Source organism: Nasonia vitripennis, chromosome 5, assembly GCF_009193385.2.
Source record: "Nasonia vitripennis strain AsymCx chromosome 5, Nvit_psr_1.1, whole genome shotgun sequence".
Lineage (NCBI taxonomy): Eukaryota > Metazoa > Arthropoda > Insecta > Hymenoptera > Pteromalidae > Nasonia > Nasonia vitripennis.
In genome coordinates this window covers 21936474-21949463 of record NC_045761.1, presented here as the reverse complement: position 1 = coordinate 21949463, position 12990 = coordinate 21936474, and the positions used below count along the sequence as shown (strand labels likewise).

General features: G+C 37.2%; 4 protein-coding genes across 5 annotated transcripts; 3 read left to right on the top strand and 1 right to left on the bottom strand.

Annotated features, from left to right (window-relative positions):
* The first annotated feature begins 537 nt into the window (after positions 1-537).
* Positions 538-4956, top strand: LOC103315300. The gene is made up of 3 exons (XM_008209450.4): positions 538-1601; positions 1922-2100; positions 2204-4956. The coding sequence occupies exons 1-3, from the start codon at positions 1535-1537 to the stop codon at positions 2564-2566; spliced, it is 609 nt and encodes a 202-aa protein (XP_008207672.1). The 5' UTR covers positions 538-1534; the 3' UTR covers positions 2567-4956.
* Positions 4957-5248: 292 nt separating this feature from the next.
* Positions 5249-8069, top strand: LOC100124007 (flightin). 2 transcript variants are annotated; one of them, XM_001607762.6, is made up of 3 exons: positions 5249-5615; positions 6200-6436; positions 6845-8069. In XM_001607762.6, exons 2-3 carry the CDS (start codon positions 6213-6215, stop codon positions 7086-7088), a joined length of 468 nt encoding a protein of 155 aa, XP_001607812.1. In that variant the 5' UTR covers positions 5249-5615; positions 6200-6212; the 3' UTR covers positions 7089-8069. The 2 variants fall into 2 exon arrangements, with proteins under 2 accessions (XP_001607812.1, XP_008207443.1); XM_008209221.4 differs by having other exon boundaries at positions 5477-5615; positions 6200-6331; positions 6845-8066.
* A 1041-nt stretch (positions 8070-9110) lies between these two features.
* On the top strand, positions 9111-11301 carry Atp5f1 (ATP synthase, H+ transporting, mitochondrial F0 complex, subunit B1). The gene is made up of 3 exons (NM_001167852.1): positions 9111-9232; positions 10100-10261; positions 10377-11301. Exons 1-3 carry the CDS (start codon positions 9205-9207, stop codon positions 10901-10903), a joined length of 717 nt encoding a protein of 238 aa, NP_001161324.1. The 5' UTR covers positions 9111-9204; the 3' UTR covers positions 10904-11301.
* Positions 11285-12925, bottom strand: LOC100124013 (methyltransferase-like protein 5). The gene is given in 5 exon segments (XM_031931537.1): positions 11285-11672; positions 11744-12082; positions 12085-12256; positions 12345-12466; positions 12552-12925. Coding segments are annotated over 5 exon segments (957 nt in total). The 5' UTR covers positions 12580-12925; the 3' UTR covers positions 11285-11376.
* Between the last annotated feature and the right edge of the window lie 65 nt (positions 12926-12990).

Below are 12990 nucleotides of genomic sequence, written 5' to 3'. Positions count from 1 at the left end.
TTCGACATCCACGGCCAGCGTCAATCCCGACCTCGTCGTCCCCTCGGCGACGAGTTCGCCAGCGAGGTTGCCTCCACCACCAGCCGTCTCAAGTCTCGTCTCAACGTCACCAGCGAGTCCATCGACGAGAAGCTCAGGGACAGCACCAGAGGTGCCCGCGTGGCTCTCGACGAAGCCGAGGCTGCCTTCCGACGCCGACCTAAATTCGGACCGGGTGAGACCGACCTGGACGACGTGAAACCTAGTCTGACCAAGTGGTCCAAGCTCGACTCCGCCGAGGAGGACTTTAGCAGCGCCGCCGCGAGTCGGGCCAAGCTCAGCAAAGCCAGACTGAGCGATTTGGAAGCCGAGATGGAGGAGATGGCCGAGAAACAGGCGAGACGCGAACGTAGGACTGCTGCCCTCAGGGCCATGGTCAGCGAAGCCAACTCTTTGGCGGACGAGAGTCTGGCCAGCAGCAGCACCAAAGTATCGTCGCAGTCGATGCACAGATCCGAGAAGAGCGAGAAACACGTGTCGTTCTGAGCAGGAGGCGTTTACTTCGGTTGTTGATTGTACGAGGAGGAGTTTTGACGGCGGAAGGTCGAAGGGGTTCTTTTTTGGGGAGAAATTATTATCATTATTATATATTGTTGTCGAGCTCTAACAAATTGTTCGGTTTTTTTTTTACTTTATGCAGTATTTATCACGGCGTTTCATGTATAAAAGTAGGGATATACATAAAGCTCTTTTATCACGGTATTCATTCATCGTTTCGAATTAAAAAAAAACAACATATTGTCTTTATACGCGTTGCTCGATGAAAACTCAATAAATGTCAATGAAGGATAAATATATCGATAAAAGGCGTTGTACACACTGCGATCAGAGGATAAATTATAAAATGTTGTCATTTCATACTTTGAGACAGTCAATCAATATAACTCACGCGTTCCTACGTTAACTCCATGTCCTACTGCGCTTGTATTATTCTTCGACGAGAGGAGTTTCATATAAATCGTCTCTGTTTTGATTTTGCGTGCATATACCATACACTTTGAATTAAATCATCCGAACGAAAAATATATAATTCACACGGAGCGTTATTTTTTTAAACGATAAGTATATATTATTATTATTTAAGTATTCAAGTTTGGCCTCGTGAAGAAAGAAAAGATTGAAAATTGAAATGTTTCGGCTACACACACACACACACATTTATTTATTTATTTATTTATTTATTTATTCGTAGCTTCACCATATGTGTAATGTTGATCATGTATGTACATGTAAAACGTTATGCCATTTTTCTTTTCGTAAAATAAGAAATAAAATGCGAGTCCACGAATCTTGATTGTCGTGTGTGCTCCAAAGAAATATCTTTTTTTTCCAACGTGTGATTCTTTATTTGTAACCCGTCCTCGCCTGACTCCTGTGTAATGAAGCGTATTTTTTTACGAATAAGAGGTTTTCTCCATGTCGTATCGATGTTGTCGTTGCACTTGTTATCCAATATTTTGTGTTGTTTGATCCACCTGCTGAACGTATTCCAAGCATGTCTTCCAGGACTCCGACCAACGAATCCAAACTTGCATCTCGTCGCGTTTCCTTGTGTATAAAAGGTGAGTTGAAGGAGTTGAACGAAGCGAAGTTACTTGAAACTAAGCTATAATCTGATTTTGAAAGTCTTTGAAAAAAGCGCGATTTTGAAAATTAAATAAAAATATTCGTTCATTATATTGATTAATTTTTGTTTCATAGAATATTTCGACCTCAAAGTTTAAAAAGCATTATTATAGTCAATTTTTAACATTATTATTATTGACATATTCCAAGCATCCAATATTTACTTATTATCATTCAAGTATACCCGAATAAGTTAGTGCAAACAATAAAAGGTTATCAATTGTTTCCACCAATATAATGAAGACCCGATCTTTAGGCTCTAGAAACCTCGGCGGACGTAACGAGGACGATTACGATTTCTATTACGGCCGCGGGTATTCAGAGGATCCTTTCGAGGACGAGTTTGTCTCCAACCAGCGCCGCTTCAAAGATCGCGCTTCCGCTGCTTTCGAAGAAGACTTGGCCGACCTGCGCCGCAAAAGGAGAGACGTGCAGGTTACTTTCATTCCCTATTTAAAAAAAAAAAAAAAATTTACTTTCGTGTCGGACAAATCAATTCATTCGCTAAGGTGTCATTTACCCCTCATTATACCAACAGGACCGCATGTTCGACATGACCGACCTGAGCGCTGAGATCGAGAAGGCCAAGGTGACCTTGGGTGCGGCTGATACCCTGTTCCAGCGCCACGCGTTGCGTTTCGACAACGACGCGGACGATTACGATGAGAGCATATCGTTGGCCTCGCGCATCGATCGCAACCGGAAAATAGCAGCCCAAGAGATTCCCGATCCTAAACCGCCGGTCAAGTGGACCAAGCTGGTACCGGTTGAGGAAGGTTGCGCTCCACCCCCTCAACTAATGGCCCGTAGAACTTCTTATGGAGATAATCCCTACGGCGACAATAATGAACCCAGAGGCAAACGGGGATACTCCAAGAGGAAGAAGAGCGTGTCGTTCTAAGGAGGAGGGGTGGAGAGGGTTTGATTAGGGTGTTATAATGACTTTTCATTGAGTTGGGGATGTCTTTTTTATGAACGAACAAATTGTAATATTCAGGGAAGTTAAATTTTTTGCTTAAAAATTTAAAGTAATTATACATGGAAACATCAGAAATTAAAATCATCAGGGAAAAGATTAAAAGTTTCATACATGTGAAATTGGTTCAACAGTTATAAATTCAAAATTTCACCAATTTCACTGATCAAGAAAATACTATAAATGTACTTGTGCGAAATCAAAATCATGCACATTAATACATAGATTGTCTTCAAGGTGGATCTACCTTAAGTTACCAACACCAAACAACAGAACTAAAAATGCGCATTGTCATTTTTTTTTTTGCTAAAGTTAGATGTTTTTTTTTCATCTACAAAACGAACATCGATGTACTTTGATATTATTGTTGTAATATAAAAGAACAAAAAAATTAATAATCGCTTTACTTTCATGAATAATTTTACATAGCAACGATTAATCAACGCATTCAAAAGTACAGAAAGTTTGCGATAAGCATTTCTCATCGCATATATTTTTATATTAATCAAATATCAATCACTACATTAATATATTCAAATGCATTTAAGAAGTAAACTTTCTGTATTATTACATTATATCAAATACAAATTTTGATTTAAAAATTGCGATCAAATTAAAAAAACTAAAAGCATATACCAAAATCGAAAAAAGTATGTTATTATCTTGCAATATTAATGTCAAATTATTGTACAAGAAGGTTAATGTGGACTGATTTAATAAAAATATGATATTGCAGCAATCAGAATTTTCAATAAATCATGTAATATCTTATAATTGAATTCATCAGCTGTGTATTATGTATATCTTTATCCAACTTTTATTAAATCAGTTCTTATAAATTATAGTAATTAAAAATGAATCCAAACTGTTTCAAAAATGTTAAAGAAGCATGTTAGCAGAAATTAAATCGAAACATTTCGCTGTAACGTTAATTAAAATATGTAACTGCACATTTTAGTGGCTTAAGAAATAAAAATTAAATGAGAGTACGTTAAAAAAATATGGTTAACCGAGAAATTATACAAAAGTCGCTAAGTCATTAGAGAAACTGTATTTACGATTGTAAGTAAGCCAAAGTAATCCAATAAATTTGTCATTAGTTTAATTATACCTTTAGATTTATTTTTATTTTTATAATTGTTGAATAACTAGTAACTTAAGTATTTATATAATAAATAAAACTATTTGCTTAAAAAATGATCTACTAAAGCATTTCTGAGATATTCACATATGTACCTGATGTGATATATTACTTTGACAGTCAAAGAAAAACCTATGCAATTATATATGGTTGTTACAAAGTATATTACGTTGCTCTCTAAATTAAAAAAAAAAACTTTAAAATTCGAACAAAATTTCAACAAGCTCGGCAACTGCTTCGACTAATGACAAAAAATATATAAAAATTTTTTTCAGCCCATCTCACGAATCCAACTGTTCTCGACAGACTAAAGGATATCAGCTACAGCAGCGCACAGCCACACCCAACCGATTCATCATCGCAGCTCGGCTTTTCGCGGCCGATTGCGCACCCTGACATTATATCTGGGCCGTAAGTACTTTGAGCGGACGTGATTTATAGTAAGTAAACCAGAGTAAGGTGTCAGCCGCCTTGCACAAGCTCTCACGAACGACTCGCGACTTCTACTCGCAAGCTCGAGAGCTTATATACTCGGGCGACCCTGATCGGTATGACGACTGCGCTCGTGATACTTTTTGGCTTTTCCTTGTGCCGCGACTAGCTGTGTTTACACGATATGCGACGGGGATGATGCGCGTGTTTTTATTTTTGGATAACGATCGGCAGCCGGAAGTTTTGAAATCATTTGGAGACCTTAAAGTGGTCCTTTATCACGGCATATACTATATGGATAGAATTTTCTATGATTTTCAGGTCTTCGACGAAGGAAGCGAATGTATAAAAATTATTTTTCAGCAATTTCAAAATGCAATGCCTTAAAATAAGACACATTTAATTAATCTAATAGAATCGCGCGACCGGTATTGCTTCTAAAAATATGCCCATTGATATGCGAAGGTCCCTTCGACTTAGTGTCGATGTCTTGCAAGTTATTGACCTTCAATGAAATCACCAATGGTGCTGAAAGATCCCTGCTGTTTTGTCGTGTTTGCTTTTCCGGTTTTAATGTCATGCAACTACACGCTTGTATACACGTGTTCTATGTTTAACAGAATACCGATCATGAATGGATGAATCGATTTTCAATATATTGGCCGTTTTAAACGTCATAATAAATAAATTATAACGTGCTTTGCTCTGTTAGCAAGTTAAATGTTTTCGTTTATAGTGATCCTGTTGATGAAAAAGGCATTTTTTTAAGTAAATATTTGAATTAAAAAATACCGATATAGATCACTAGTATACATACATCCGAAGTACCCTCGTATGACGTTGAACAACGTAGCGATATTCTAAGATCGTAATTCAAAAATCATATCCCACAGAAAATTCAAATTCTTTTCTTCCTTCTCTCAACCTGCACTATCATCCCGCGACTATCAAACCAAGTCCCCTTCTCTTCCCAGAGCAATCGTACATAGCAGCACCTCGAAATCGTTTCATCAAATCTCGCAATCCCTCAGCCACGTGCAACCTTCCCTCAAAAATCCTGTCATCGGAAACATGCTAGTAACTCTCGGACACGTGGCAAGGTCCGGCAGCAGTAGCCGCGTGACGCGGTCAGGGTGAGAAGGTGGTCGAGCACGTGCGCGCCGGGACCCTTAGCCCAACTTATACCCCCCACTCGAGCCTCTGAACTATCGATATAGATAGAGCCCGATGCTTTGGCCGATATTGTTATAAGCTAAACTAGAGGCTCGAGCAGCAGCAAGTACAGCGCTCTCGTCGATCCGATCGGAAGTAAGAGAAGCAGCTCCGTCTCTCAGTGGTTGCAGTTCGGTCCCTCGAGCCAGTGCAGGCGCATCGATTCGTTTCGCGCAGTTTGTACCTAAGGTACTGATATACTTTTGAAAGTGCTACGACTTTGTTTTTTTTTTTTTTTTATAAGTAAATTGTCTCGACGACGATCGGCTGATAGCGTGAACAAGTGATTTTTGTTAGTTTACCGATCAGTGCTTCGAAATGTCAGACGCTGCGCAGTTTTCAAAGTGCTTTTTGAGTTTTGACGCACTTCGGCTCTGCTGAACAGTCACGAAGATTTGAACTCGAAAACCCCTACCTGTTTGCTCATACGATTTTTCGATTTTTTTTTCATTATTCAAACCCATTTGAAAAATCGGTAAAATTTGTTTAACGATCCATCCTCCAGTTTATAATCTCGCGCACAATTTCTAAACAAACATCAGCAGTCGACGAAAAAATACCGTGGCAGTACACACTCGTGGCCAAAGGACGATATCGAGGCCAACGCAAATAGTCGCGCCCTCGCGCGCTTCCCGATTTAGCCTCGACAGCGGCCGATCGATCGGATTCTTTCTTTCTTTCTCGCGCCGATCGCCGCTGCCTGCGCATCAAAAGTCAAACTTCGACTTTATCAACACGTACAAATATACACATATACCTGGCGTGTTTTGCAGGTAACGCGCCAATATGTGGGACGACGAGCCATCACCATGGGACGCTGAAGAGCCCGCGCCGGCAGCGGAAGGCGAAGCGGCCGGAGATGGTACCGCGGCTCCAGCAGCAGCGGCTGCAGCGACCGATGAAAAGTATGACTGGAGAGCGGCTAAGCTGCCCATGGCTCCCCTGCCACACTACACTCTACACTGGGTGCGACCGCTCGTTCTTAACTACCGTTACATCTACGACTACAGGTGAGAGGGTTAGGTTACCGATATTTTTTTCGAAATCGGATGAACGATTTCTGGACTAGCGTATGATAGTTGATTTCTTTGGAAGTTGCTTAAGATTAGAAATTGGAGAAATCGGTTGATTGAAAGAACGATGGAAGAGATCGGTAATTTATCGGCGAATCAATTTCGGATGGACTGCATCTTATTTTAATCGACCTCTAAAATTTAGAGGTTGACTTATTCGTTAACCTTGGCTAAGCTACGTTGTGTCATTAGGAATTGGGCTGACGATAAAAATAATCGTCTATAAATGCGCTGATATTTCATTGTTCCTTGACGGGATCTTTTCGATAATTCATTCATCGAGACAATCGTATCCACATGCAATTGAACCAAAATTAATCATGATCAATTTTTCCCAAATCAAAGGCAAAACTACTACAACGACGTGATTGACTGGATGAACAAGAGGAACAAGGGACTCTACCGCGAGACACCACGTGCCCAGGAATGGTCCGAGCGAGTCATGAGGACATACGACGAGAAGAACCTGGACAAGAGTCACAAACGCTCCTCGGACATGGGCATCCTCACGAGCTGCAAACCCGTCGTCCGACACTACAGCTACCACACCAGGGCCTACTACAGTCTCAAGTACCAGAAGATTCTCTGAGCGCCTCTGTCTATATAAAATCGAGTACGTATACGATCAAAAACGACGAAAGAAAGAAAAAATAAAAACGCGAAAGAATAAAAAACAGTTATTATCGCATCGACTGTCGTCGTGAATGAGCCTCGTATTACATACAAAAAAACGAAGATACGATCAAAGTGTGCCTGTAATCTCGTGGCTCTGTAGGCCCACGAATTTGGAAACTTACAGTCGGCTCTGCAAGGCTTTGGATGACTTTGGAAGCTTAACAGAGAATTTAATTGGAATTGTGACGATCACGTAGCACGATTCCAATCAAATGCATGTTATGTCGAATGAAAATATTTAAATACGCTCAGCTGATGACGAAGCCCTTCCAGATTCGTGTGTGCAAAGTTTAACGAAGAGCATACCGATCGACGAAAGACGACGCGACGTCAGATCCAACAGCGATTTTTTTGCGGGGATTTGCCTGTCGGTGATATGAGTGTGTTGAAATTATAATACAGCAATGCGAAAGTAGCCTCTCGAGCATAGTTCTTTTCATTTTTCACGCTTATTATTTATATGCATATACATTGTTACTTTGTGTATAACGACGAATTCGGACTGGATTATATCTGGACGACGCAACGCCATCGCATGACTATAGGCGATATGTGTAGTCGTGCGCTGGAAGTGACGTCGTCTTGCATTTAAAATTGCGTGTAATGATCGATCATTTGTATCCGCGAGATAAGCGAGACATTTTATTCATTAAGGCGCTATGTAAACGTTCTGTAAAACATTTAATGAAATTCTGTTCTCTTTGTGTGTATTATTATACTCTCGGGATTCTTTTCTGTATAATATCGTCGATTTTATTTTGATTTGCGATACGACGAAGGGTGTATTTGTTCATTGTTTCGTACAATGTCATCGACGATGTGCAACGATGCGACGCAGCACTGAAAATCGTGAAAATGAATGAAATAAAATGTATAACTGATATGAAAGGGACTATTTAAGTGTGTTGGATTATTCTTTTTCCTGAATTATAATTCATCACGTCCTCTATTTCCCTCTCATAATTTTAAAATATTATATTTTAAAAATGCATTAAATGTATTATATTGTAATAGCAGAAGCGTGTACTTGATCGGGTAAGGAGTATATTGAACCGCAAATATCATTGTTTAATTATATTTTTCCACAATACCCTCTAAAAAAAATAAACAAAGTAAAGTAAATTATATCACATGATGCTTCAATGGATATAACAAGAAAAGTAATTTTGGAGGATATGGAAGATCCAAAATTTATCAGTTATTCCAGATCAGTTTTAGCATCCAAAAACTATAACACAGAACATAAATTAAGTTCATTTCTAATTCGCACGTATGTATTAATTACATCAACTTTCACATAAGAAAAAAAACTCGTTGTTACCGATCCACCGTATTTATCAAAAAGCTGTGCCAGGAACTGGTGGAATGATTTATGACTCCGAAACTACCTTTACGAACCTCACCATTTATGACATTTCTAGCTTGAAGGATACCGTCGATAATAAAAATATTGACGAGGAAATTTTGTCGTTGATGACATAGAAACTGATCATAATATGCAATTATATACTGATAAATACTAATAAAATCTCGTATTTGTTAGAGAAGCTCTATCACTATAAAATGATAGACAATTAAACAATCAAGGACAATTATTATGATATGTATTACTAACTGTAAGATGCACTTATTGATTCACAAAGTATGGCGCTATATAATTCAAAATTTTTTGATAAAATATTAAAGAAATATCATGTAACTTATCATAGATAAAAACGATTATTCAGAGCTCTACTATTTATATGCAGTGAAGTAAAGAAAAATAAAGTTCATAATTTACAAAGCTGCGTAAAAAAATAATTCAAAAAACCACATCGGCGGCCACCGCCCTTCCCGATCGCAGAGCTCCGTATCAGTTCACATGTGAGCGACACAGTAGCAAAGTGTAAACCGGCCTTTGAGGCCGGTACAGCAGCCGACTTTTTCCCATCTGGTCGGTTCTCCTTCTTCTAGTCTCAGACTCCTCGGGTCTCCATATCCGTAGAGAAAAAACGAAAGGCATTACCTTTGCCGTAATAAAAGTTAAAAACATGTTGTCGCGACTTGCTGCACGCAATGGTAATTAATCCTATTGTTAATGTTTCATATATCACTATTCAAAATTCCTACCAGTTAACTCAAAATTGCAAAGCCTTTGCTCTATACGCGCTAGTATTTTACTTTATCAAAGCGGCTTATATAACGTATCATTGATTTATATGAATAATAACTGGGGAATTATTTTGAAAAATGTAGAAATAGCGTAGAATCTCAGCACTTTTTGCACCCTGTAGTTTTCTCGTATACATCTTTGATGGTAAAGTTATGCTTTCAATGACAAGAATATACAGGTTTCATACACTATAGATGCATCGTTATCCCAAATTTTAAATTGTCAAGTACGCTTTATCAAACCTCCCATGAAAGTTTATTTTAGTTACAATGAAGAAATGACCGTGTAAACTAATCGTTTAGTCACAAGTATTTTATAATCGTACAGCCAACAAACACAGACAGAATCCAAAATTTCTGCATTTGCCAATTCTATACGATGGTTCTAACCTTAAACTGTGCTTGAGAAGCCTTAATAAAAGCTTATTGCACTGGCCACTATATAATCAGAGCTATCAGTTTATGTAAAGAATGTCATACATTTATAGAAACACCTTTGTACTTTCAATATTTGAAAAATTTCTCATGCTTTAATTAATTCAATTAGAGGTCACTTATTCTTCAAAGTAAAATCTTGGAAAATGTACGATTTTTTATATTCATCCAACACATACAACACTGTACTTCAATGGAAGTTATAAAATGGTTGATGATTTATCTACTTTGCCATTTTGTTTTTAGAACAATAAAAGTTTAATCATTTCAATTATTTATAAGCTATGAAAGTAGTCAAATATTTGTGGAATATTGATGTTTTTATTTTTCTACTTTTAGCTCAAAAATGGTCCTCCTTGGCATCTATAAGATGCCAACCATTCTCAGCTTCGGCATCCGAATTTGAAAGGCCTGTTCGACCAGAATATCCATCTCCAGTGCGTCATGGATTTATTCCAGAAGAATGGTTCACATTCTTCTACCCAAAAACTGGAGTAACAGGTGAATAATTTGTAAATCTCTTTGAAATACTTAAATCACTTCCTATGATTAACACCAAAAAGCTTCAATCTATATGTTTGTCATGAAATAATATTGTAATGATTAAATTTTTTAGGTCCTTATGCTTTCGCTGCTGGAGTTTCTACCTACTTATTATCGAAGGAAATCTATGTCTTAGAACACGAATTTTACAGTGGATTGTCACTTGCCATTGTTTTGATCTACGGTATCAAAAAATTTGGACCATCTGTTGCTGCATTTCTTGACAAAGGCATCGATCAATTGGAGAATGAACTGGAATCAGGAAGGACTATGCAAATTGATACCTTGAAGGAGTTGATTGAACATGAAAAGAAGGAGCAATGGAGAACTGACAGCCAAAAAATGATTATGGATATCAAAAAAGAGAACATTGCTATGCAATTGGAGGCTGCATACAGAGAACGTCTGGCTCACGTTTACTCCGAGGTAAAGAAGCGTTTGGATTACCAAGTACAAATTCTGGACGTTGAGCGCAGACTGTCTCAAAAGCATATGGTACAATGGATTGTAGATAGTGTGAAGAAGGCGTTTACACCTGAGCAAGAAAAGGCAGTACTTTCGCAGTGCATCAGTGACCTCCAAGCTCTTCAAAAAGCTTAAATAAAATGTTTATTTGTTATAAATTAATTACGATCAGAATGAGTAAATTAGAAATTTAAAAAACTGTAAAAAATGTCATTTAGTCTACTTTAATACCTGCACCGAACCTCCTATATTAAATATTTAAATAACACAAAACTTAGAATGCTTTGAACTTATAAAGTTAATTCAGTTTAGAAGAAATATGATATTTCTATCTTATAGAGATATTTTTCTTCGTATAAAATTCTTTTACTGTCATTGCTTTTATAACTATAGCTGAGGCTATGGCCATTTGAGAAAATTAAGATAAAAAGTTTTAAATAACTATTAAATGTAATGATCTATGAATAATGGCGAAATTGTATCAATTATTCAATAAAAATGAATTATATATATAAATTAAATGGTAAAAAATAGTGATGTTTTATTTGTTAAATATATGTATATCGCTATTGATGTCGATATGTTTTAAATAAATTGTAACAGTAACATTATTTTTTTGCGGAAAATCTTATAAAATCAACTTCTACATCAACAGATTTTTTCTTGTGGAATTTATATGTTTGAGGTAAATCATATCTCAGTTCTGCCACAACTTCACTATTAAAACCAAACTGTTCACCTTTTCGAAGAACATGGTCTCTTGTAGAAGTTTTATGAAGTGAATATATTGCATTTTTCGTCAATTTTGATGCAATTTCTAGAAACTTAATATCGATTCCCGTGTTGTGTTTTGTTCCAAATGGTGGGTTCATGATAACAGTATCAAAAAATTTTTCATATTTACCTAAAACAGAGATTTTTACATAAATCACCTTATGCATGATATTTATTTTAAAAAATGTAGTTTTGGCATACCTGGTAAGTAATTAATTACGTTGCAACAAATCATTTCAATAGGGGCCTCTAGTTCTTCACAATTTTCTGCACATATCGATAAAGCATTTAGGTCAATATCAAATCCAGTCACTTGAGCTGCTCCCAAAAGAAATGCTCCGATAGATAAAATGCCGCAGCCAGTGCCTAAGTCAGCCACATTACAATCTTCTATATCTTCAAATTGGGTTTGGGCAACATACAGCATTCGAGATGCAATATGAGGACTAGTTGCATATTGCTCTAATAACAAATTTGGTTTTTTAAAAGTACTTAAAGGCTGTAACGCTTCTTCCAGTTTTTTTACTTTCATCATTTTTTATGATAGAATATTCATTTGTTGCTGTCAAATCGAGGAAGCACTGGTAGTATAAGATTTCCAAAAGAAGAATCTTGCGTCACAAAGTAACCAAACGATGCAGCTTGTGCATTAGCAAGTGCTGCTCGTTGTGAAGAATTTATACTGTTAGCGTCACTTGGCTGTGCTGCTGAAGTCTGGAACAAATTTTTCTTAATGGGTCTGAACAACAAAAGTGCATTTCAAGATTTCATTGTCATTACTCCGTAATAATCATTAACTCACAGTTGGCGCTAAAACAGTTGCGGGCAATGATATTGACGGACCCAAGCTTTGAACAACACCTTGTTTCAAGAGCATCTGTTTCTTCAACTGGAGTTCTTCCAGAATCTTTCTATTTTGCAATTCTGAAAAAGTTTAATTCCCCACGTTATTGATTCACGCAGACATTTAAAAAAATTCGAAATGATGAGCTATGTTGTGACAACTTACCCCGCGAATTTGCCTGTGGAAATGCCATCGACTAAATGATAAATTTCACGACTGAAAAATATAGATCAACAGGTCTGAGAAAAGATTGGCGTAAAAGTTTTATTGCAAATAACAAAGTAAAATCCTGAGTCTCTGAATATTAAACTTCAAGTCTCTGGGTAAGACGATGTCACTAACATTATATGATCCAAAATGGCCTGAGCTGTCGGTATTTTAGGTATTTTTATTTCATTCCCGAAGTAGATACCGCCGCTCACAGATGGCTTCTTGAATGATGGTGACAATTCAATTCTGCTCTATTAGTGCCGGCGTCCGACGATCATCGCAACAGATGAAATAAATTATTATTAAATCGTCACGCTATTCTATATTTTGTTATTTTTCTATTTAAGAAGACAACAGTATCAATCGAGAAATAATGAATGAACTTATCATTCAC